The sequence below is a fragment of the Zonotrichia leucophrys genome, chromosome 5 (genome assembly GCF_028769735.1).
Source record: "Zonotrichia leucophrys gambelii isolate GWCS_2022_RI chromosome 5, RI_Zleu_2.0, whole genome shotgun sequence".
NCBI lineage: Eukaryota > Metazoa > Chordata > Aves > Passeriformes > Passerellidae > Zonotrichia > Zonotrichia leucophrys.
The window spans coordinates 20,458,699-20,485,000 of NC_088175.1; the positions used below are offsets into that span (position 1 = coordinate 20,458,699).

The 26,302-nt window shown below is 39.4% G+C and overlaps 2 protein-coding genes across 3 annotated transcripts in view; both read left to right on the forward strand.

Moving 5' to 3' along the window:
- SNX6 (sorting nexin 6) overlaps nt 1–14,255 on the forward strand; it is a 28,632-nt gene extending 14,377 nt beyond the window's left edge. The window contains exons 9-14 of one of the 2 annotated variants that reach the window (XM_064713553.1): nt 2,045–2,120; nt 3,389–3,428; nt 4,559–4,645; nt 5,543–5,702; nt 6,760–6,845; nt 13,357–14,255. In XM_064713553.1, the coding sequence (XP_064569623.1) occupies nt 2,045–2,120; nt 3,389–3,428; nt 4,559–4,645; nt 5,543–5,702; nt 6,760–6,845; nt 13,357–13,410 (503 nt within the window). In that variant the 3' untranslated portion in view covers nt 13,411–14,255. The remainder of the gene's footprint in view (nt 1–2,044; nt 2,121–3,388; nt 3,429–4,558; nt 4,646–5,542; nt 5,703–6,759; nt 6,846–13,356) is intronic. The other variant, XM_064713552.1, reaches the window with a different exon arrangement.
- Nucleotides 14,256–15,399: 1,144 nt separating this feature from the next.
- On the forward strand, nt 15,400–20,411 carry EAPP (E2F associated phosphoprotein). Its single transcript, XM_064713554.1, has 6 exons — nt 15,400–15,549; nt 15,985–16,166; nt 16,807–16,896; nt 17,239–17,362; nt 18,193–18,312; nt 19,797–20,411. The coding sequence occupies exons 1-6, from the start codon at nt 15,476–15,478 to the stop codon at nt 20,056–20,058; spliced, it is 852 nt and encodes a 283-aa protein (XP_064569624.1). The 5' UTR covers nt 15,400–15,475; the 3' UTR covers nt 20,059–20,411.
- The last annotated feature ends 5,891 nt before the right edge of the window (nt 20,412–26,302 follow it).

Genomic DNA, 26,302 nt, shown 5'->3' on the forward strand with positions numbered 1-26,302 from the left:
GGCAATCTCTTGGCAAGCTGAGCATTGCATTACCTTACTAACAAAGTTACCTTTGCTTGTAGCAAACTCCTGTTTGGCCATTGGTTCTAGACTAGCTTTCCATTTTTAAGTCATTTAGAGTGGAGACAGCAATGTGTACATTGAGTAGTCTGGTTGGCAGGATCCCTTTTCTTCCTGAGACAAGATTTACCACTTGCCTGTTGATTTGTCTTCGTGAGCTGAGTGCTAGCCATTGTGATTTCTGAAAGCTCTAGATGGCCTTCTCAAGTGCAATTCATTTATTTGAGAAAATGAAACATCTTTGGGTTAGGACTATTGTGTTTGATTTAGGATTACTGTGCTTTGAGAAGCTCAGAAGAATTTGGCCTGTGTTGCCTTTGATTTAAAGTTTTTCTGCCTAGATAAAATTGATCTTCCAGATTCTGTCTGTTCCTTGAAGTTTGGGTCTGATTTACAGATACTGTCTTTGCTGTCTACAGTAATATAGTTCATACAAAACCAGGTCACAAACCCTTCATGAATCTCCATTGATAAGATCTCTAAAATGGATATTGGATGAGATGTTGAACCATGAATTTCCTGAGTTCTTCAGATGCTTCTCTTGCTGTTGCATGAATGCTGAGACTTTTATAGTTTTAGTATCTGTGCTAGAAGATGGAAGGAGTCAGATATGGCTCAGTGAGCTAAAGGCCCTGTATCTGCATTCAGTTCACACCTGAAGTGGTTTCTGGTGGTTTTGGTTGCTTTCTTAAAATGAGAACTGAACTTCATTCATGGTAGTGAAGTGCCAAGATTTATTTACAGAGTGAGAAAGGCTTTAACATTGGCTGTAGAAGTGGGGAAATCCTTTGAAATTAGGTTGTAGAGGATCTGATGGGAAAGGATTGATCAAACTCATGACAAAGCTTCATTGGTTTCCAGGCTCAAATCACATACAGTGTTTACTGTCAACTTCTGCCAAACTGAATTGGGACAAATGGCACCTTTTGGAATTCTGGCTAGAGGAGTAGAGCAATGACCTGGGGAACCTGTTTTGGAAATGGGCAATCTGTGGTTTATGGATAACATGATCAACAGAGAGCTGCAGGTCTTGCAAAGACACCAGCTTGCTATTTCCAGCAGAAAAATCAATTTTTATGTTGAAATTGCAGGAATAGAAGGGGAGATTAATTGCATCCTAATACCTTTCTTCACTGTAACCAGCTGCATTGATAATGTATGGAGTAATGAATTATGTGCAAGCTGACCCACTCAATCTGTTAAGGTTGTGTTATTAGGAAAAAATAATTCTGCTTAAAGGCATATAAACTTCAGAAATAACAAACAAATGTATTTTCCTGTTCATTGCTTGGATCTGTTAGTTTTCATCATCCATTGAGTTAATATTTAAAGGTTTTTTAAAAAGGTCTGTATGCAAAGATTTGTTTTTTATGTATTTTATATTATATAGCAATACCTCACTAGTGAAATTATGCAGCCTTCTTACAAATGTTGCTTCTAATTTATTGTTTAAAGTGATTTAACACTAATGCTACTTTAACCAGTAACTGGTTATTGAAGAGGTAAGGGTTTTCTGAAAACAGGGATGTGCTAGAAAATGTGTTGTGTATATAGTGCTGTGTTTTTTGTAGTTTGGGGTTTGTAGTCAATTAACTGCTCTCAAGCACACAGGCTTTGTTACTGTTAAACTGTGTTTTTTTTTTCCCAAATGGTTTTAAAATATTTAAATTCAGACTTTAAGCATTAAGTTTGTACATCTTCCACCAAAATAAAACATAAAAAAATGGCACAATTAATTCACCTAGCATGTTGTAATTGCGTAAAATACTCCTAGATAAATTACAGACTGCACAATTTGGTGAAACCACTGTTTTTATTGTGTGAAGTTACCTTCCTATTAAGTGATGAGATTGCAATTTTATTTCTACTTCTGTGTTAAAGCATGTCCTTTTGGAAAAATACCTGTTTTTGAAGGAAGGAATTTCAAAGCTTTCTGAAAGAAGAGGAATGAGGTAGTAAAACAAGTGCTTGTTTGTTTTCCTAGATGTGGCGGATGACTACAATAGAATTGGTTCTTCATTATACGCATTAGGAACGCAGGACTCCACAGATATATGCAAGTAAGATATTGTTAATAACCTATGGGGCAGTTTGCTGTGTAGCAGTCTTAATGGTGGCCTGTGAGATTGGTAACTCTTGTTAGGAGGAAACCAGAACTTATTACAGCTGTATGACATGAAATCATTTTCTCCTCTAGTATTTCATTGCTTTAGCAGGCTGCATTTAACAGTTTTGTTTTAATATTCATCTGTAAAAAAATGCCAATTTCTAAAGTCTGTAGAAAATTGGATAGTTGAGATGGAAAAGTCCTCATCAAATAAGGAAAAAACCCCACAATTCTTTCACCATTAAAAAAAAATGTTCCAAATTCTTCGATACATGCAGCAAGAACAGGTCTCAGTCTGAGTATATGGATTTTTTTTTGAGTGTACCAACATTCTGAAAAATAGTTCTGCTGTTCTGGCAAGTTTACTGCCCTTAGGAAACAAAGGAATCTTCAGGGATCCCCAGAACTTTAGAAGGGTATCTCTATGTACAGATGTTTGTCCTTTAGTCTTTCAGTGATTTGCTTAAAGATGAAACCTGGTGTATCTGACTATAAAACTTAGTTACTAGCTTAAAGAAATCAGTGCTTGTCAACATACACACATAGTTAGTGTGATGTTGGTGTTGGTGTGACAACAGGTAGGACATGAAAGTTAACTTTCTAATATACCTGAGTTACAGTGATATACTTCCAGATGTGGTGATAGCTTATATACCAGATACTTTGATGATAGTATTGATATTTGTTGTAGTCCATTAGGGTGTGTCAGAAGTCACACCTGTCCTCTGTCAAAATAGTATCATTTGACTGTAATTCAGTCTCCTCTAGGACTGAAGCCCTGTATTGTTTCGTGCAGTGGAGATGTTGCCACACTGTTGCTCAGCATCCCTGAATTCCTAGTAGGATATATGCCATGTTTACTGGGTGAAGAAAAGTGCATTCAGATTTGTGTAAAGGACACTTGATAATGGTGTAAGACCATTGACCATGGTGCTGGTGTTAGGGTTTTAATTCACAGAAGCATAAAGAATCCTTGAGGAGCTGAGCAATTCTTTACTTAAAAATATCCATCTGTTATGCTTTGTTTGTCCCTTGCCTTTCTTACATTGCCCAGTTCCCACATGTTTGAAGTTTGATACTAGTATGTTTTCTGAGTTCTGTGAATTATAATTGTAAGCAATGCCTTTGCAATCTTTATTGGCAGACACAGGCTATAGTGTGAGTTCTAGAAATTAGACTGTTCAAAACAATGTTGTAATATGAGCTGTTTCCTTTGCACAGGTTTTTTCTGAAGGTGTCAGAGTTATTTGACAAAACGAGGGTATGTACTGTGAAATGGACTCATGTGTCAACAAGGCATTAATATGTGAATTAATATGGGTGCTTCTAGATGGAGCATTTAAGCAATGTGTGGTATGGAATGAGAAAGTGTAAGATTTCAGTTATGTTTTGTAAAATGAACCTTTGGACTCCTCAGTCCAAACATTTCTAGGCAGTCTGCTGTAATACCCTTCTGTTCCTCTAAAATGCATTGAGGTCTTCCATACTTGTTACTGGGAGTCACAGAACTTGTTATGGATAAAACAAATGAAGACATTGAATCCTTAATCCAAAACAATGGTGGTCATGCTGCTTTTTTTCTGGAGACAAGATCTGTTTCTGCAGTTATTTGACTCAAAAGTAATATTGCTTATGCTTCTAACCAGTTTTTCATATATCTTCTCTTTTGCCTTACTTATTTGGCTTGGTAGAGAGATGATGTATGCCATGTATCAGGAAAACTTCTAAATGAAAAATATGTGCATTTCCTAAACTGGTAATTGTATCTGCATTAACACATACTTTAAAGAAAATTGACAGAATTACTTGCTTCGACTCAAAATGTTGCATTTCAGAATTTATCTTTTTTAAATTAGAGTTTTAAAAATGCACTTGAAGACTCTCTTTCTAATCTGTTTCAAATGCAAGCAAATTAGTTTATTGGTTTTTAGACCACTTAGCACATGCAGTCACACAATTAGTCTGCCAAGGTGCCTTAAACATTTGTTTTCCTTTGATTTCAACAACAATATAAAACTGCTTGTGCAAGTCTTAATATAAGTTTATTTCTCTACATCTTTTCTAGCATATGATAAATATAATTGCTATTGGGAAAAAAAAAGCAGTTTTTAATACAGAAAGTCAGTTGCCAATTACTGCTTGCAGAGTAGCTTATTCCTTACATTTTAATACAAAATCCTAATACTGCTTCTTTGCATCTTTAAGTATCATGTCATTAAAGCCTGATCTTAATTTTTGAAAAAGACCATCTGTTGTGTACTGCATATTGTACATTTAATTTGTATCATACAAATGAATACCCAAAGTCTGGTTGTTTTTAAGTTGATCCTTTTGCTTACTGGTTTTTTTTGTTTGTTTGTTTTATGGTGGTGTTTTGTTTTGTTTTTCCAGAAAATAGAGGCTCGAGTATCTGCTGATGAAGATCTTAAGCTTTCTGATCTTCTGAAATATTACCTTAGGGAATCTCAAGCTGCTAAGGTGAATCTGTGGGTTTTTGTTCAGTGAAACTGTGGGTTTTTAACATTAAAAAAAAAGGAGAGAAAGTGATACAGGCTCATCAACTCACAATATAGATAGATTAAAATGCTGCCTCCTCTAGCCTGCAGTTTTTCCCTTGGCTGTAAAACCTGTTTCTGTTGAATATAAGGAGCAACAAAGTAGTTGCTGATGTGGGACTGACTGTATGGAACTGAGTAAGCCACTTGTCAAGGCCAAATCGTGCAGTAACAAGAAACACTGGAAGGGCTGTTCTCGTGTTTGCAGTGTGTTTGGTGTTTGTAATTGCAAGCAATTCTGCTTTTTTTAATACTAAAATTGGATATTCCATGTAATCTACTAGTGCTGATAGGAAAACACGTGGGCTAAATTTGATATTCTGTGCTTACAGAAAATTTCATTCTTACTGTTGTTTGATGTGAGATGATTAAATTGTATCACAGCATGAGCAAGTATTTGACAGTAAACGTCTGTAGTTACAAGATCACAAACTGTTGCACAAAAAATGTTACTACTGCTTCTTGGGCTCTGTGTGTATTTCAGATACATAATCAAAATGTAGTTTGTGTCTAATCTAAGAAGCTGTGAAATTTCCCATGGTTTGCCTTCTTTGGCTTTTTGGAGTTTGATCTAAGCCATCTGTTGCTAGCCTCTGTCAGACAAGATGGAGACCAAACAGTATTATGTTGTGGATCTATCTAGTATGGACATTCCTGTCACTTGGAGGATGAAATAAAGTGAATGCAAATAATTTACTAAGAACTAAAATACAGCAACAAGGACTAAAATTAATTTGATTTTTTAAATTACTTGGAATATAATAAAATCCTTGGGTAGAGTCTTATAAACTCCATACAACCTTTGTTTTTTTTTTAATAGGATCTCCTATATAGAAGATCTAGGTCACTAGTGGATTATGAAAATGCTAATAAGGCATTGGATAAAGCAAGAGCAAAAAATAAAGATGTGCTGCAAGCTGAAACTACTCAGCAAATATGCTGTCAGAAGTTTGAGAAAATTTCTGAATCAGCAAAACAAGGTATTTTGGTGGTCTTTGATCCTATGTTACTACTTGAAATTAACATTATAGTATGTTATTAATGAGAATTAATGTAATTAATAAGAATGTATTTTTGTACTGTTTTCTAAGCAGGAATATTATTTTTTAATTATTATTTACTTATTTTAGAAAGTTCAAATTTTATTTTTCTTTGGCTTCTTATAGCTCTGATAGGTAGAGCAAAGTCTAGGTGCAAATTGCTTGTTAAGCTTTTTTGCCCACATACATAAGCTAGGATACAAAATGATAACAGTTAGCAGTAATAGCAAATGAATATTTTAGTGTTAAAATTCCCCTTTTGGGGGGAATTATGCTTTCTTCTGTGAAGGCACCAGTCTGACCAGTCTGTCACAGATACAGTACTACATTAGAGGAGGGAGAAATAATGAAATGAGATTTCACTGAATTACAGAGTTAGTAGAGAAAACGAACCTTATTTACAGGTTTCTTTTCTTCTGGAAACTTACTGTCTTTTTTAGGCTAAACTTCAGTGAGTTAGTAGGTGTCTGAGTCATCATTTGTGGCAGATCTGTTCAAGGTTTAAACACTATGCTCTCCTGTTGTTATCATTGAAGAGTTGTTTGAGCCTGTAAATCTGGTTAATGATTCCTGTAAATGAGACAATGGAGAATGAGTGGTCCTGTTAGCCACAATGGTATATGCAGAAGGCATACTGTTGTTCACCCTAGTTTTAGCTTAGTATATTCCCTGAAGACTTTCAAGTATCAGCCTTGAAAGAACAGTGCAGTGGAATAAGAGAAATAAATGTTAAAAGCACGCACTTGGCAGTCTTTTTTCCAAAGAGCTTAGTGTCCACAGAAGGTTACCTCGAGGTGAGGAGCTGCAGTGATGGTTTCCTTTCTTCCAACTGAGTGGCAGTATTTGTGAGCCCAGAATGTGCTGAGATTAAACGTGAGCTTTTCCTTTGTTCCTTCTCTCACCCTTTACCTCTTCCATCCTGAAGGAATATCTATCTGTTCATAGCTGAGGTCACGAGCAGGGATACTGTTAATGAGTCCATTTTTATTTTCTATAGAACTGATAGACTTTAAGACAAGAAGAGTTGCAGCATTCAGAAAAAATCTGGTGGAACTAGCAGAACTGGAATTAAAGCATGCTAAGGTAACTGTGATCCTTTTTGGCCTATATTTCAAGTTATTTTGAATATTTGATTAACCAAAATGGCTACAGTTGTTGTATGATACACACTTCACATTCAGGAAGGAGAATTTTAAGTTTTGTCCAGAAAGATTAATTTCTTTAATAAAGAGAAAATGAAGTATAGGTGAAGTGTCTCACAGATTGGTATGCTTGAGGTGCCTTTAGAAAACTCATACCCTGGAAGAGAATTTTGCCTTCAGTTTTGTGTTTGTCTGTTTGATATTTACATCTACAGAATTTGAAAACTTACCTATTTTTAAAACTTCATCTCTGCATTTCGCTATGAGAAAGGAAGTGGTTCCTCCTGTTAGCCAGATTTTGGGACTTGATGTATAGGATATTAAGCATGAGATCACACTGGCCTGTCTGGTATGATGAGTATGCTTTTTGAACCTTTTTGCCTTTAAACCATTAACAAAAGAGGGATGTTGCAGATAGCCTTTTCAGGAACAAGAATTTTTGTGGGAAAATAACTTTAGGAGGCCTGTACTGTCCTTGAGTTTCACAATGTATTTGGTTTCATGGATGACTACAACAGTCTCTTATTTGAACAGTCTTACAGCTGGAGGCAGCTTTCTTTTAAAAATCAGTTCTTAAGCATTTCTCTTCAAATCTGAAACTGCATTGGTTAGGAAGCTGTGAATTAACTCAGAATATATCTGTTGAAAGGACTTGTTAAGAGATGTATTGCTGCTTTACTTTCTTTTCAGTAGTGTTGATGATGTCATTCTTCCTTCTGCTAAACCCATTGCTTGTAAAACCCATGTGCAGTAGGAAGAGTTGTTTAGGGAACATTTTTTTAAGATCTTTGTAGGTGTAAGTTCAGCTAAATGAGATATTTATGTATTGCTGGTAAAGCAATCAGTAATGTATGGAACACAGGACTCCTTTTTTCAGATGAACAGTCCTTACTTTAAATTGTCCTAGCAATCTTACTTGAACATTTTTTATTGATTTGCCGTATTGTGCTTTAGTAAGGGAGTGCTTCTGTCCTGCTTCAGTCACTGACTCTTCATCATCTCTTGTAACTGACTCCTGCTGAAGTCTCCACATGCCTTGAAGTGGAATGCTTAGACAATGTCTCTGTCTGCTATTAAAGAATCACTTCGTTTAACTATGCAAGTCACAATGTTGGAATAATATTCTCTTTAATTTTGACAGCTAATAACTGTGGAATGCAGGGGGAAGATGCCTAAATTATGTAGCTTTCAACTTGATACATGTTTCCTGTGTCCTCAGTACCTGGAAGTCCTTGAAGATTTTTAGCTTCAGTTTGTTGCCACAGCTTGTGTTTAACAATAATTTCTTTGAATAGTCTCTCTGTGACTTACCTTGTCTTAGTAAATTTAATAACAAGGAGTCCATGAAGCTGGATATAGAACCTCTGAATTGTAGTTCTGCTTTTGAAGATGAATTTTTTTTGCTGACCCTTTTCACCTACTTTATCATGGAGCACACCATTCACCAGACAGTTTTTAATCTTTAAAGCTTTACAATAATAAAAGGTCATTTTGACTAAGAATGATGAGTCTTGAAACATTAACAAATACTGTAACTTGTTGAATGAAAGATGTTTCATTTCTCACTAGGTTTGAAAATTCTCTTTTTCAATGCCACTATTTCAAATTTAAAAACAAGCTAAGCTACAGATGGATCAGTTTGGTTACAATGTTTTTCTTTTTTGTGAATTCTGAGTTTGATTATTACAAAATTTACAAGTACAGTGGGTTGTACTTTTCAACATTATATAATGGGAAATGTTCTTATTAATGCAGTAACCAAGGTATTTGAAGAGGGACTTATGGATAGATTTTTAATTTTTATTAATCTATACAGAGTATTGAAGGATGAAATGGTTTGATGGACACTTTCTAGATTAGTTCCATAAAAGAAGAAAATAAGGTATTAAAAGACTTGTTTGTTGGGTTGGGTTTTGTTTTGTTTTGTTTTTGTATAGTATTGTGCCCTGATGTGGGAAGAGCAGTGCTAGAGGAATATGAAATGCAAATCATGAGCAATGCTTCCATTTCAAGGACTAGGTAGCCCTGGTTTTGACTGGGCTAAGCTGGGCTGTTTCTAGACACCTAATTGCTCTGGAAGACTAATGGAAGTATAAAAGAAAGCTGTGTTTTTCATGTAGGCAGTCAATTAATTACATCAGCCTAAAAGCCCCCTGCTTCTAGGTTTTTGGCAAAATACTTTGCCTGATGCTGGCAGTCTCTGTCTCTGCGCTTTTGCACTTCCTGGAGGCAGACATGTGAAGTTTTAGCAGCAACAAAATGGCAATTGCTTGGTCAATCGAGTGTGGAGCACAGTGCTGACAAACTTTGCAACATGAACTATTACCCAAGTGTATGTACGTGTTTGCTTCCAGCAAAAATGCCAAGTAGGGAGGAGGTCTGGGGACAGTGGATATACTGCTGCAGCCTTTTGCTAGAAGTCTTCTATTATGGGTTGTCTTTTTCAGCAGTGAGTGCCTCCAGACCAGATGCCATGCAGATGCATCTGTTTCTGAATCAGTCTAGCTGTGTATCTTCTGGACTTGGAGCTGCCTCACACAAAAAACATAGAGCTGAAATATGATGTAGCAGTTGTGTGTTGAACTCACCTGAGAGGCTCTTTTGGAGGAGTTTGGACACAATGAAGGCTGCTGCTTGACTTGCAGTTTAAAGTTACTGGCTCTGTGTAGAAAGAAAACACAAATCCTAAAATACAGAGGTTGCTGCGCAGAAGAAGTCAAGAGTGACCAAAGAATTGAGATAAGATTCTGAGGCACAGCTTGCATTTTGTGAACTATACCTGTCTGTAGGTCTAGAAGACTTGAGGGCCATAGGGAAATAAACTCAGTAAATCAGGGACACTGTTCATACAAATTCTAAGTAAACCCTCCCTGCCCAGTTATGTTCATACTACTTCCCTATAACATACTTCTTGGAAGTATTAATATCCTCTTCTCCTTTGGAATTACAACTCAAGACTTTTGAAAAAGCTAAAAATCAGACTGGGTTGGGTTTGCTTTAAGTTGATGAAAGGGCAGACTGCTGCCAGGAAGGATGATGATGCATGATTCTTCCTTTCCCTTATGTTGGCACAGTTATGTGTGCAGCTGCATAGTAAGAAGGGCTGAAGGTTGCTCTGGGTTTTCCTAGGCTTTCTTTGTCTTGTTTTCACAACATCCCTTGTATCAAAACACAGAGTTTTGTCTGGGAGGGTCTGATAATAAAAGAGTGCTGCTTTCTTAGCAGCAGCATGTACCCTAGATTTATTTAGAACAGCTGCCAAACTGAAGCTTTAGATTATCATTGGTCAGTGACCTACTCTAAACATGCTGATATTTCTTTTTCTGTGGCCATTTTGGCTGATTACCCCCCCCTTGGTAGTGCTTAACTTCTGTTTTGCTAGTTCTGTGTTTCTTCATGACTTCATGCAGCTGTAGCTAATGTAAGACCTGAGTCAGTGTTTGGCCATTTTGGTGCAAAAGCTGCATTTGGTGTACACAGTTCAGCATTTTAAATGGTTGGATTTTGAGGTATTCCTGTGCTGGACTTTGTGTTCAGGAAGGGAGATTTGATAGCTGCTGAAACTGCTACAGTTATAATCATATAGCATTCATAGCCTTGGCTGTACATTTGGAGTCTTTTGACATTGAATTGTAACTGAGTAACACAGCCACTTCCTTCATGTAAACAAACAGAAACATTTATTTTCCACAAATACTAACATATACACTCTTGCCTCTCTGCGATTTTTGGAAAAAGAATTTCTTGTGTACTAGCAACAGATGTCTGGAGCCAATAGAAGAAGGAAGTAAGCAAAATGCAGTGCTAAAGGATTTGCTGAAATGTATTGTCAGTAATTCTTTCTTTCCTGAAAAGGATGTTTGTGTCACTGTGGTTCTGCTAATAATTTTAATATCTGCAGCTTAGGAGTGTGAGCTGGCAAGAAACACTTTTCTGAATCTGAATGTATTGGACTTTCTCAAGCTGTGGTGATATAAGTCAAGTATGTCATATACTGCAGCCACAAGGAGTAATGGTTCACAGTTTCTATTGTCCTTGATTTATTATAATTTAAATAAGGTGGTTCTTGTGAACTTTGTAAATTTGATCTAATGACAATGAATTATGTGCCTGTTTGGAAAATTTGAGTAGACTGGCTGGCTTAGTCTGGAAATGACTGAGGTGTAAAAGATGTTTTGATGGTTTAACCTCAGCTGGCAAGTAAAACTCAGGAAAGTGAGAAAACTGGTGGGTTGAGTTAAAGACAGTTTAACAGGGAAAGCAAAAGCCATGCACACAAACAAAGCTAAGCAAGGACTTTATTCATTGCTTTCCATGGGCAGGCAGATGTTCATCCATCTCCAGGAGAGCAGGGCCCCATTATGTGTGACAGTGACTTGAGAAGACAATAGTCTGAATGCCCCCCTCTTCCTTCTTATTTCCCCCACATGATATACTAAGCATGATGTCATATGGTCTGGAACATCCCTTTGGTCACTTGGGGTCAGCTGTCCTAGCTGTGTCCCCTCCCATCTGTGCACCCCCAGCCACTTCTCCAGTGTGCCAGTACAAGGGGCAGGAAAGGCAGAGTCAGAGCTGCTTGGCAATGATTATGTCATCTCTATGTTATCAACATAATTTTCAGCACAAATCCAAAATATATCCCCATATTAGCCACTGAGAAGAAAATTAATTCTACCCCAGCCCAGTACAGATGTTCTGGTAACTGTTTTTTTTAAGAGTCCTACATAATGGTCTGTAAATTACAAATCTGCTTCATGCTTCTGTAAGAAGATGGCCAAAAGGTTATTGTCACACTTTGGTTACAGGTAATGTGTGCAGTCCATAAGTGTACTTCAGATTGAATTCCATTTAAAGACTGAAGACTTCAGATTGAAGTATTCTTTTCAATTCATTAGATCATTACGGTCAAGAATCAGCTTTTCAGTAGCAGAGACCTTACATTTATGAATCCTGTACACCACAAAGATGGGCCGCCAAGTCCTTATGTATCTTGCTTATATAGAACTTATTCATGTCACCAAACTACAAGCATTCTGAAAAATACCTTGTCACTGTCCTCTGCCAGTCTAGACATAAAGAGACAAAAAAGCTGTTGAAGCTGTAACTGATATTGCTGCCTTCTAGATAAGACTGAGAAGGATTTAGTAGGCATAACTGCGAATCTGTTTTTAAGCCTTTAAATCAGTTAATTGCTTAATCTGGATTATAAGAGCCTGAAGTGGGCATAGAATTATGATTTAAGCTTTTGGAGCTGAGGGATGAACGTCCTGCTTATCTATCACAAGTCATTGGAGCACTTTTAACTGAAGGAGTATTTACAAATTCTTAAGGACTTCTGTGGACTGTTTATGAAAGGCATGAAAATCACAGATACTTACATGCTTTTGTGTGTCTGAATTTTTATACGTTTCTTTTTTGTTCCAGAAATTGTTATAGAAGTCAGCAGTTTCTACCATGTTCATAACTGGGCATTCAGACTGCTTTGTTCCTGCATTTTATCTGAACCTGATAGGAATTACTCTTAACACTGTCAACAGCCCAACATTTTTTTCTTACATAAAGATTTCAGATTTGGGAACAAATGTAGTACAGGTATTTCATAGTGAATAGCTAGTCGTTTAAAGTAATCTAAGCATACATGAATGAACATACGAACACTGAGTTGTTTTGGTGGTGTTAAGTTCTGGCTTATCAATCACATCTGCTTAATTCACAACAGTTCTCTAAATTCATTCAGATACCTGAAAACCAGTCTGTATATTTTTATGGTAGAGCCAGAATGCTTTAAATAAGATGAAAAACTGTGTTTGGAAAGGCGGCCAGAGCTTGGCTTAGAGTTGAGTTAATGTTCTGATAATCACTTCTGTAGCTGCAGCTGTAATGGCTAAACTCGATGGCTAAATCACCTGGCTAAGCATGTCAGTCAGTCTGCTGTCTTTTTAACAGGGCCTCCTCCTTGAACAAAGCTGTCAGCTCAAATGGCTGCTGTAAGTGAGGAGATCCCGAGTGCTATGAATTGTTTAATATTGCTGATGAATAAATACAGTATTCACAGTATTCAGTAACACATGAATACTTAGGGGATCTCATTCTAGAGACAGAACAATGGCCCTGCTATATAAAATATTTTAAACTTTGCAACTGTGAATTCCATTGCTAAGAGAGTGCTCTGCAGTGAATAGATTTTGTGGCCAGACTAGACCTCTAGGAAGAAATGTGAAAGGGTGTTAAGTGCTTAGTTTTGAATCTCAGATTGGCTCTCTTTATTTCCATGACAGTATATTCCTACATTCAAAAAATCTTTCAATACAAAAGTTACACATATTTTTCCATAAGTTCAAAACCTGTCCATTCTTCTTTAGTTGTCATTGCTATTTAAAAAACATTGTTCTGTCACAAGGTTAAAAGAAAGAAGACAAATGTGGTGATATTTTTCTTTATTTTTACAGGGTAACTTACAGCTTCTGCAGAGCTGCCTGGCAGTGTTAAATGGTGACACATAAGCTACGGTCCGTCCTCCCACTAACAAGGGCTGCCCTCCTCTGGATTTTGTTTTCATGACTTTAAATAGGCATTTACAATTCCCTGGAGAAAACATTTGACAAAGTGCACATAAGCAAGCTTCTTCTTTCAAAAGAATTAAACATGTGAAAGTAGCTCCAGACTATATGAACAGCATACTTGTTATACATACATATTCATGTTTATTTAATCATTATACGCTTTCATTGTTCAGAAACCAAATGCTCGGGTTTTGTGAAAATAGCCAATATAATAATGTTCATGTTATGAATACTATGATACGGCTGCAATCTTATTTACCTTTGTAAGTAATTTCTGAAGATCACCATTTGAAGCACATTGTTCAAATGGCCTAAATATTACCATTAGATATTTGAATATTGTTACTATAATGGCATTGTATACACTGTCTTAGTTTTTTTTTCCCATGTACTTATATCAAAAAACTTATCTTTTTTTCAATTGTGAACATTTCTTAGAAATTTTGGAGAACTTTGTGTAACCTTTATAACTATGATTTAAAAAGAAAAGCAGATGCATTAGTATGTTTGCCTTAACTTGTAGACTAATCCAATTATTGTAAAATAAACCATGAAATCAGTGATTTTTCTAAAATGATGCAGACACTGTATCATATATAAGCATAGTATTTTCTAGTAAATTAGATTGATTTGTTTTTTTCTCTATTCATCGTGTAAAAACCATTGACTAAGTATTGGATTGGTCTGACACTACTCGCCCAGTACTTTTCACTTGCATTCTCAGGTTTTATCTGTTTGTCTGTGACTTTCCTACCCGGTGTTGTACTTAAATTGTTTTGAGCTTGGTGGCTGACTCTGCAGTTTTTTTGGCAGAAATACATTTGAGAGAACTTCCTGGGTTTCTTCTGAGAAAGGGGAAATAAAGTAGCAGAAGGGAGTTCAGAAGGTGGATAAAAAATCAGTGAAAAGTAATACTGCCCCACTGTCACACAGATAAAATGTTTTGCTTCAGGAAAAAAGTGAAGGTATCCCCTATAAAGGAGTGTGTTAAGAGGATCTCACTGTGCTAACTGGACTTAAGACTTAGAGCTATGAATCCAGTATTGTTAGTTGTCTTGATTGGTCTCGCTTCCTTGAACTATGACCCTTTTCCAAGAGGTGCTGCTATGTCGTGTGATTTCACAATGTCATAAAATGAGGCTTTACTTGATGAATCACTCTTCACAGTGGGATTTCTGCTTTATAAGCAATATATGCTGTTTGCAGGCCTTCAGTGGAGCAGCAAAGTTTGGGTGAATGGTATGGTTGAAAATGCAGATCAGTGTAAGTCAGTGTCTGATTACAGATGCCCTGTACTGCCACACAGAGGCGTGTGGTTTGTTTTGTTTCTCTCAGATAGGGTAAATTGCACAGTGTTTTATACTTACCCTGCTGCCTTGCACATCAAAACATTGCAATGGCAGAGAAGTTTGCATTGTGCTTTGATTCATGTACCCATCACGTCAGGCTTCGATGCCCAGTGCCCAGTGGGTCTTGGCAACTTAGCTAGTACAGAGAGTATTCCCAGCAATGCCTACTACACCAATACTGTGCTGTTCATCTTCTAGATATAACAGGTATAATTCCTAAGGAACTCATCTATAAATAGACTACAAGGGACAACGATGACAATGTATATATAGTTAACAATATTGTAAATATTTTAAGTAGGATGTGGGAACAGTTTTTAGATTAGTCCTCGCTGTTGAGTGTTACTAGCTCATTAAATTTTTTCCAAGCCTCTTGGTATTGGGTGTGTCTCTTAAAGCTCTAACTCTGGCTCGGTAACTCTGGTAAAAAGTGCTTAAAGCGTGACTCGAGGACCTGCAGCTCCGTGGAGTAAAGGGAAGGAGCCTGCCCGCTCCTCCGGGCGGCCCGGGAGCCGCCGGGCGCCGCTCTGGGCCGGCGGGGGCGCCTTTCCCCGCGGGGCGGGGCGGGGCGGGGCTCGGCCGCCGGAAGCTGCCGGCCGCCCGGAAGGGGCCGGGCCGGGCCTGGCTGCAGCAGGGCCGAGCTCAGCGGTGGCGCCATGAGCCGCCTGCGGGAGGAGGATGATCCGTACGTGGTGGAGGAGCCCAGCGACGAGGAGCGAGCGCTCAGCAGGTGCCTGGAGCTGCCGGTCGGGGGTGGGCTCGGGCCGGCGGCGGCGGGCCCCGCTCCCCGCCCGGCTTGTGCTGGCCCGGGCGCGCAGTGACGCTGGCGGTGCCAGGCCGTGGGCAGGAGAATCGGCCTCGCTCCATCAGCAGCGGCGATTTCCGTGAAACCGGCGTATTTATATTTCTGACTGCACAGCTCCCTGCGCGGAGCGAGAGCTGCCGGGGCGTTGTGGCAGGCCGCAGGCTGAAGCTTCTTTGCGTTTAAACCAGAGTTTTAATACTCCTAAGCTAATAAAGTGTTTCAATATGTACATTGCCCATAAGCATAGGAGTAAGGGCTCTCCCGTGCACCCACACAATTCGGATGTTCATTCCCCAGTGACTATGTCCACGTTTTAGCCTGTTTGTAATAACTGGGTGTGTACCGCTTGGCTGTTTGTAGCTCCGAGGATGAGGTGGACGTGCTCCTGCACGGCACTCCTGACCAGAAGCGGAAGCTGATACGGGAGTGCCTGACTGGCGAGAGCGAGTCTTCCAGCGACGATGAGTTCCAAAAGGAGATGGAAGCAGAACTAAACACCACCATGAAGACTATGGAAGGCAAATGGAAATCACCCGAAATGGGTAGATCAAGCTTAACATCTGCTTGCATATGAAATACTGAATTATGTGTTAGTGGCCAAATAATCTTTAGGTTTTGGTTGTATAGTTAAGATTATGTAGCAGTATTTACATCACCACATCCATACAGCACAGAATAGGAATTGTGATGCAGAGTGGCTGTGACTGCTTGGCAGTTCATGTTGGCGTTTTTGAATTTCTGTGGCCCTGAAATTTTGGGGGACTTTTTTAGTGAATTTTATTGTAATCAAAGTTTGTGAAACAATGTGCCACATCTGTATTTCTTTCACATGACTAAAAATGTCTTGTGTATTCTGTAGGGCACAGACAGGCCCTACAGAATGATGGTGGTGTCCTCTGTGTCTAAAAGAAGTGTTGGGAGAAACTGTCCTTCAAATGGTACCTGAGGTTCATCTTTGAGGGAGAAGGGAGTAGCTTTGCTGGGAGAATGCCTGTAAATGAAGTAATACAAGTGATGTGAATGATAGGGGTGTGGGAATAACCTGGGAGAGCTGTTACTTAACACACCCAGGTAGAACAGAGCACTCTGAACAGAGTGACTTGAAAGTAAAGGTTTGTTGCGGGTTGTATACTTGCTGTCCTTTTAGCAGGGTGTTCTTACCACTTCTGATTTCACCTGTAGGTACTTCCTCAAGTACTGGATCTGCCAGCACTTCAAAATACTATGATGACATTTACTTTGATTCTGATTCAGAGGATGAAGATAAAATAGGTAAATGACAGAGGCAAGGGGAGGGCATCTTTATACTGCCACGTACTCTCTCAGATCCTGTAAAATCCTCTGAGGGGATGGGGGGTCAGGAGGCTGTTTTTGAAGGCAGCATTTTTGAGGGGAATTATCAGCCTATATCATCTCAGCATAGCTCCTGCAATTTTATGATGTATCCCAGTGTAATGCTTTGGGGTCATGCACTTGGAGGAGAGATGAGCCAGGCATGTAAGTTTGAGTTTAGATTTATTGCAAGGATGGAAATCGAAAATTAGAAATTGTATATTGTATATTTTGATAATTTGTGTCTGATGGATGGAATATATTCTTGCACATTTTTTCCAGATACACAGGATGTCCGGAAAAACAGAAAACATCAGCAACGGCGGATTCTCTCCAATGATGAGCTGCTGTATGACCCAGAGGAAGACAGCAGAGACCAAGAGTGGGTAGACTCACAGAGGAGAGGGTAAGCAACCATAAATATTTGAATTGTAAGATACTTAACATCAACTGAAAATTTTAAATGAAAATTGTAAATGTAGAGAAAAAGCCAATGCTGTCAAATCCATTATATGAAAACTATTTTTTATATATAAACTTAAAGCATAAGAAACTTAGAAGCCTGTAAAATGTTTTGGGTGTATGTAATAGAACTTGAGTCTTCAAAACGACACAAAACTTTAAAATTTTTAAAATCAAAATTTCAAAATTCTCTAAGCCAGTTTTGTCTGTAGATCTCATCTAAACAACCATGCTATGAATTAAACTGTTGCAAGATAATTTGATTGCCGATTAATATTTGTTCCTGATAAATAGTGAATTTCTGGTTTTGGAAAACTTTCAACTTAGCAAGCCACAAAATGTGCAGAGAAAACGGGAATGATACAAAGGTACTTTAATGAGGGTTTTTTGAAGGTTGAAGTAGAAAAATGACTGCTGCAGCAGAAGTAAAATTTTCCACCTAAATTTATTGATTAAGATAATGAATGTTGCCTGCAGAGATGGTACTTGAGATACCTGCTTTGTCAGAGTAGAGGGCTCTTAGGCACAAATTCTCATGCCAGATGTATTTGTCTCACCAAATGAAAATACTCTGTAAATCAAAAGATACTGGTATGTGTTTTCCCCTCACCTTCTCATTTATGTTGACTTAATGCAAAAGGTGTCCAGAATGAGCCAAGTATTAATTGGTGAATTTTAATGCAAAGAGAGGTTTGACATTGAATTACTATGACCAATAGCAAGGGCATGTAATTTCACTTTTTGTCTCTGCTTCCTCCTCTCTCGGATTGGTAGGTACCGGAACCAGAGAAGAGCACCACAGCAGAGGCAGGCAAAGCCTGCAGCTGTTCCAAACAGTGATGCTGTTCTGAACTGCCCTGCCTGCATGACAACACTATGTCTGGACTGCCAGAGGTAACAACAGTGAACACTAAAGGGTCTTTTGTAATTTCTTTTTCTCAGTCAGTAGTATTGTTAGCATCTTCAGTTTGATCTATGGATTTTTATCAACTGTGTCTCACAAGGTAGCCCTAATAACGAGAAGGCAGGTAGATGTGTGTCAGATTTAGGTTTAGATGCTGGTTTGTCAGAGTGACGATCTTTAACCTGCAGTGTGGAGATGGGAAAGAATAGGGTAGAACGTTAGCATAGTGGAGTAGGTAAATTTTTAAAAAAAACAATAATTGTGAAGACTCAACAGGCATTTCAGGAAGATTGGGGATTTTAGAGATACCTATCTAATATATATTTTGGCTTGATGTTTGGAGGCATAAAACTATTCTAGGTTATTTTTGTCTAAAAATGTCTTGTTAAAGGAGGATTAAGCAAAATAAAGATAGTGTATTCTGGCTTGGTTTGAGTCTCAGCAGTTAGGTTTTGAGTGCAGTTACATTTAAAAGTGCCAGGAAGGTATTTAGGTGAGAGTCCACAGTATGGTTTGCTACTATTCAGTATCTGACTGCACTGTAGTTAGTGCTGCTGACCTAAGCTAAGGAAAGGACCCTAGAAGTGGGAGTAAAATAGAAAGAAATCTTCTGAAATGAGGAATAAAATACCTGTCATTTACTATTTTTGGTGATAGAGGATGAAATTCCACAGCAGCCTGAAATCATCTAAGTACTGACTGCTGTTTTTCCTCTGTTTTGGCTTTGCTGGCTCTGGTACTCCTTGACCATTTTCTGTAGTTAAGTATTTCAATTTGCTAAGCTAACAGAAAACTGTATTTTTATTGTCAGACTGGTCTTTCCTGGGTTTAATCCACTGCAATAGCTCAGCACAGTGTCATACAAGCAATAAGCCAGCAGAATTCCAGATTGGACTTCTGCAGCCACTGTTGTATTCATTCAGGCTGCTGTAAAATTGCAGCCTGAGGGACATTGTGTTAAATTGAACTACAGTACTGAATTTTGCTACATACTCCAGATATACAGTTGTTAAGACTGATGACAGCTGAAATTTTATGTTTTATTATAGACATGCTGCTTCTAGCGTGATATGTCAATGATATTACTTATAAATAAGGAATTTCAGACTTGCATGACATTGTAGGATGTCACTGCCAGCAGATGAGTCACTCACAGCTTCCTGATCCTTTACTATTATGAGGTATATGTAGCAATGCATAATTCTGCAATACCAATACCATTGTACTCCAGGGCGTTTCTTTCAGCAACAGACAGTATTTTAAAAATGCCTTAAAAAACAACAGATGGCTGCAATTCTATGTTTTTATTATTTTTGTAGCTGTGACTTCTGTTTATAAAATTCCTGCTTACTTGGCTTTCAGCCCTTTGGCATGTTACTTCCTATCTTTAATCCCATACCCAGTGATGGTAACAGATTTCTTGGAAGCAGTGTTGTATGAATGGTATGACTTGCATTTTCTCTCTTCTCCATAGACATGAATCTTACAAAACACAGTACAGAGCAATGTTTGTGATGAACTGCGTTGTTAACAAAGAGGAAATTCTGAAATACAGAAAGAAGGTGAAGAGAAGTAAGAAGAGGAAGCACAGCAAAGAAATTGACTCTATACAATCAAATCAAGAAGAAGAGGAAATATATCACCCAGTATTATGTACTGAATGCTCAACTGAAGTAGCAGTAATGGATAAAGATGAAGTTTTTCACTTCTTCAATGTTCTGGCCAGCCACTCCTAATGTGGAAATGCAGGGGGGAAATCCTGTGCTGTTTTTAAGAGCGTGGGAAGTGTTAGAAATGCAGGCATACTCGCATTTTTGAAAATGTGGTCTTCAAAATGTGCATTTTCATCTGAGAACTTTGTAATGGTTGGACTTTTTGCAACGTTTATTCAAGGCATACAGTTAACTGTGTGTATATGAGAGCAATATTCATTCCCAATGTTGGGAGGTTGTATCATTGGGGATTAAATATTTTGTAAATACCATGTAAGATCTGTATATTATGATCATTCCCTGTATATATACTATCCATTCATCATCTCAGTGTGTATTAGAATGGTTTCTTGGAATAAACACTTTATAGTAACTGATTTTCCATAGCTGCATTGGTTATTTTCTAGCAAGGGATAAACAACATTCAGTCAGAATGTTTGATGTCAGTAGGCTGTTCTTGGTAGGTTTGCACTCGTGGTCTGTGTTATGGTTTTACCCTCGCTGGCAACTAGGCCACACAACTGCTTGTTCACTCCCTTCTACTCCCTCCCCCCAGTGGGGAGGAAAATTTGGACCTGCAGATGCACAGCAAGAGGAGCCCACACTAAAGCAGGTGTTCTGATAAAACTTGTGACCCTGTGGCAGGCCCATGTTGGAGCAGGCTGTGCCTGAAGGACTGCACTCTGGAAAAATGACCCAGAAGGGAACAGTTTTGGAAGTGTTGCCTGTGGGATGGATTCACGTTAGAGAAGTTAGTGGAGTAGTCTCCTGTGGGAGGTACCTCACACTGGAGCAGGATAAGGACTTCTGGACCAGTGGCAGGAACAATGGGTGATGAACTGACCAAAACCCCCATTCCCTGTCTCCCTGCACTTCTGGTGGGGGAGGAAGTAGAGCCCAAGAAGCAGGGTGAGTTAGGGAAAAGTAAGATTTATTGTAGTCCTCATTATCCTGCTCTGATTTTGTTAGTCATAAATTCAGGTAATGCTCCCAAGTTCAGTGTGATTTGCCCATGATGGTATTCAGTGAGTGAGCTCTCCCAATACTTAAATAATGAACCTTTGTGTGTGTTTCCTCTGTCCATTTGCAGAGGGGACAGATGGAGCAGCTTTGCTGGGTACCCGGTATCCAGCCAGGTCAATCCACCACAACAACACAACTGCTCACCACCTGCTGACCCAGAGCCAGCTTGTCCTTGAACAGTGATCATCTGCCTTCCAGGTAACTCCCCCAGTTTATACACTGGGCATGATATTCCAGGGTATGGAATATCCCTTTGGCCACTTTGATCACTTGTCCTGGCCAGGCTCCCTCCCCGTTTTTGATGGCACTCCTCGCTGGCAGAGCATGAGACACTGAAAAGTCCTTGACTTATCCTAAGTGCCACTTAGTGTTTTGCCAGTGAGCAGGGTCAGAGACACAGACACAAAACCAATTTAAGGAACAGTGTCATTTACTATAATGCAAAACTACAAAGAATCACAAAAGGACAGGCTATGCAATGCACATAATCCTTAGCAAAGAATTACAAAAGGATAAGCAATGCACCTAATTGTTACTACTGAAGAATGCCTGCCGTGATTAAGACAGATACATCACTAGTTACCCTAATACTTGACCATCTGAGTCCTCAAAACATCAGCTGTGGGGAGAAGCTGTCACAGCCAAGGACTGGAGAACCATGCCCAGTAACAGAGCTCCAGTGGTGCGTCCACCTTGCAGGCATCTGGGCTCCCTGACTTTGCTGTGAAAGTAGCCCAGATTGTACACTGTTAAACAAAGAAGCTGACATAATTTCTAATTTCGTTCTTCTACTGGCTTTTCCCTAAAGCCTCACCAGGAGGAACCAAGGGAGTTGTCTTTGATCCTATACACGCCTAGTAAGGCATTCCCAGGTTTCTAGATATGGAAAGGTTTGCAAATAAATGAATACATATAACAATACTTTTATATAGATAACTTTTGGCTGGACTGTTCACCTAGAGGTTAACTTTGGCTCAGGGGCTGTTGTTTAGACCTTAGCAGTTAACCTAGCAACAACCAAAACATCCTGGTGTTCATGAGAACATTATTCTCAGACTAAATCCAAGTTACTGACGAGAATATGAACTCCGTCCCTGTAGGGGGATAGAACAAAAATAAATAAAGGTAGTACAGAAAGTAAACTTACCCCCCTAAAGAGTTGCAGCTGAGCCAATTACTAAGGATTAGGAGCAGGCCTGATGTTAACAGGCCTCAGCTGTAGCCCATCAGAAGAGTGTTATAAAAGAGTGGATCGGTTGGCTGAGGGGAACTGGAGTCAGTTGGCTGCTGTGAGGACAAGGAGGAGTCAGTGCCTGGAGGAGCTGCCTACAAGAAACATCAAGGCGGTATGAAACTCTAGTAATATGGAACCCTTGCCAGGTAATGACAATAGAATTCTTGTACTATAATGACAACATGTCCCAGCCAAAACCACGACACTGATAAAGAAAGAATTGTTGTGATATTTGGATTTTTGGTTCATTAAGATCTCCAAAAAAGGAGACTTTTCTTTATACAGATTGGAAAATGAGCTTATATTGATTTTGCTGGCATGGACTGTTCTGCCACTGATCATGTAAATCAACATGCCTAGTAATACAGTTAAATGTTGTACAAAATAAATATGTGTTGCAGTGTGTTTTTATTTTGCAGGTTATTGTTTGATTTGTTGTTTGGTAGTTTTTTGGGCCCTTTTCCACCTGCTTTTAGACACAGACTTGTCTTTGTTATTCAACTGAGCCAGGTGTCGGTTTATCTCTTTGCTACTTAGCTACTTTTCTGCCAAGTTTCAAACCCCTTCCTCCCATATCCAGTTGCTAACCCCTTCTGTCCCAAGCAGTTTTTAACCCTTGTATCCCTTGCCTTTGTGTTCCACCCCCAATCAAGTGCTTTTGATTAGTTGAACATTGTGTCCTCCCTTGAGACCTGCTCCCCTTTATAAGCTGTTGTTTGCCCCCAGCTCATGCCTGGGACCCTGAGGCTCGGGGAGTGTAGCATCAAATAAAGGAACCCAGTGCCACCCCAGGCCCGTGCTGCTGCTGCGGCCTTTTTGTTCTGCGTTGTGCCTCCACTGGTACCTGGGATTCTGCAGAGCCCTGAAAGAGGGGGACTGTCGCCACCCCACTGTCACCATCTAGCCGGGACGTGTGACAAATAAGTGTATTTACATACATGTAGTAGAAGAAAGTACTGGATTTATTGTTGTTTTTCCTTTTGAGGATACATTTTAAGAAGAAATTTACAGTCAGATCTATTACCGTAAAACTAGTTTGCTTTTTCTGTTTATTTAGTACATTTACAGCTTCTTTATGGAAGCACAAAGAGCTTCTGTACTTGGTATTTATGTCTGTGAAGCCACTGTATTGTTAATTCTGTATCCTTCTCTGTCTTCATTCAGGTGTGTGCCCTAGAGGCAAACTCTTACTTTTTATTTGTAGCATCTCTTATAGCCAGATATTTTTTTAACTGTACCTTAAACAAGGGTCTGTGAAAAAAATCTCATCTTTGTGTTTTTTCTTGTTATAATACTAGGAATAACTAGTTATATGTGCTTTAAGGAATTGTCAGAAATATTTGAACTTAGGAGGTAGAAACCTGAATAATATCTTTTATGCCATAGATTATAATAACTATTTGGTTACCTTTTGTAGTCCCTGGTGTGGTATTTTACTGATCTACACACACTCATTCTATATTGTTACATGAGTGTCGTGGGGTGACAGCCTTCAGCCTTTATCCCAATATCGTGTGTTGTGTCTGGCAGCTGTGCCTTCCCCCACCCCCCCCCCAGCTGTCTTGCTGTGGCCGGATGGGGAAGAGAGGAGGGGGGGGGGGGGTGTACCCAGGCACTTTTGCTTTTGGCTTTGGCTGCTTGGCTTGGCTAGCCGCTCGCTTGCTTGCTTGCTTGCTTGCTTTCTGCTCTTTTTTTTTTGCCCTGGTTTTTTTTTTTTTTTCCCCTTTTCTTTTGTTCTCTCTTTCTTACCCTCGCCTGAAGATACTGGACCGGCTCCGGACCTGACCTGAGAGCTCCAGGACACCTGAAGCCTGCGACAGAAGCTCGGCGCCCTCACAACACAGTCTGGTCCCTTTTCTTTTCTTGTGTTGGGGAGTGTTCTTTTTGTTACTTGTAAATAAATAGGTTTTGTTTTCCACTTTGCTCCTCCGAGGAATTCCTTCCCGAACCCGGTTTTGGGGGAGGGATGGTTGGAGGTTTGTTTTGTTTTGGGGGGCTCCCTTTTGGAGATTTCCCCCTAATTTGTCCTAAACCAGGACAATGAGATTAGGAAGAAATAAATATGCTGGTTCTTCTGTCAGGATTACATAAGAAAAACACAGAATTACTATTTTCAAATCAGCAGAAACTTAACCTCTGCTTGATGAAGTAGAGAACTGTTGATGCAGCTGCTGAACCTGTGGTTGGTCAATATGATGTGCCTTCCTCTGCATATGCAACCTAGGAACAAAATGGAGCTCTACTGGTACGGAGGCTTGGGGGATGCGTGAGACAAGATTTCAATCTCATCTTTGCTGTTGAATGTAGGTATATTGAGACTCAAGAGTGAAGTATCTAACTTGCAGTATCAGACAGCTGTGGGATCATGTGAAGTGGGATAAATTCTTACTGTGTGCCACAAGCACACAGAGGTGTACACAGGAAATTTTGAATATATGAAGAACTGTTTCTTGGTAGAAGTGTGGAGGAATACATGTAATAGGGATTATTGTGTCCATGTGCTCTGGAGTATGCTGGCCTTGATTTACTTCTCTTTACATTCCAGATGAAACAGAAAGGCTCTCTGTAGTGCCGGGTTAAGGATGTTTGCATTGACCTGCTGGAAACATGAGCATGTGAGAATGTAGTTCAAGGGCTCAAGTGTTGATGCAGGTGGTATCAGGAAAAACAATTACAGGATGACACTCCCTAAGCAGGGGTAGAATGGAGCTGGTGAAGGAGGGGAAACTGTACAGAGGAATGACACCTATTTCCATAAGGGGCTAACTAGCAAAAAAACTCTCATGAGTATGCACCATACCAAAAAAGTGTAAGGGGCCACCTACCTGGTGGGTTAGGACAGGTGTACAAGACAGTAAAGCTGGCATGCCTCTAGGCATTACCTTTCCTCTCATCCCAGATCCTTAATTTTGCTTGCCTTACCACTTGAATTGCAGAGCATCTTGTTAGGAATCACAGGAACAGAGAGGACTGGACCCCTGTGCTCCATGTTGATACCCTTCCTGCAGCTTTGAATGGGAATAATGCTTTGGTTATTGAACTTGTCCTTGAACTTTGGGCATGTTTATACAGAAAGGCACCTTTCATGATTACCACTGTTTACTCAAGCAGCAACACCAACACAGGACTCCTCCAGCAGAGACTGCAACAAGCAACAGCAGACTTGGATAGTGGCCACAGCTCCCATAGGCAGTTATGTCAGGGTATTAATCTACTTGTGTTCAAATAAATCTGCATAGATAAAGTGTATCTAAATGCCTTCAGGGTGAATCAAGTCCTATTTCAAATTCTGCCACACAAAATAGTACACTTTTTTCTTTGCCAGCTGCTTTTCTTTTCCACAGTTAACTCCTGGTCCTGTAGTTGTATTTTGCAGCTGTATAAGTAACTCAAAAGTGCATTCTCCTACGGTTGTACTTCCTTATTTTTTATTGTATAAATAGCACAGGTGAAGGTAGGGGTGGGACGGCTACAAGGACAGAATCACATTGCTCAGTGACATAATTGTAAATTGATTTACTAAGCAGAGTAAGTAAAGTGAGTCAATTCCAGTTTCTGCTCTGTGCTGTGCATACTTGGAATGTGTGGTCTGGACTGCTGGCCTGGATGCAGGGCCTGGAAGTTGCAACACACGCTCTGCTCATTCAAGGTGCCTGATGATTGTGCACATCCCCTTCCAGCGGGTTTGCAAACCGTGCCTTCCACAGTGCCAGCATCAACTGCCAGGGGCCTTCCTAACCACACAGTCCCAAACCAGTCTCTGGGAATCTCTGGTTTCTGGCTGCCACTGCCTTAGGGTAGCGCAACGTTAGGAACAGTCACAGTAAACAGCTGATTCATCACCTCTTAGATTTTCCTATTCATATGGATTAATCTCGCCAAAGCTGGCCTGTCTTAAGGTCGCATTTATCTGAGCCACGTTTTTGGGTGTGCTTTACCCTCTGACAACTGAAGGAAGCTGAAGAATCGTGCAGATCATTTTTAACATGTCTCCCTTAGGCCATGCCAAGC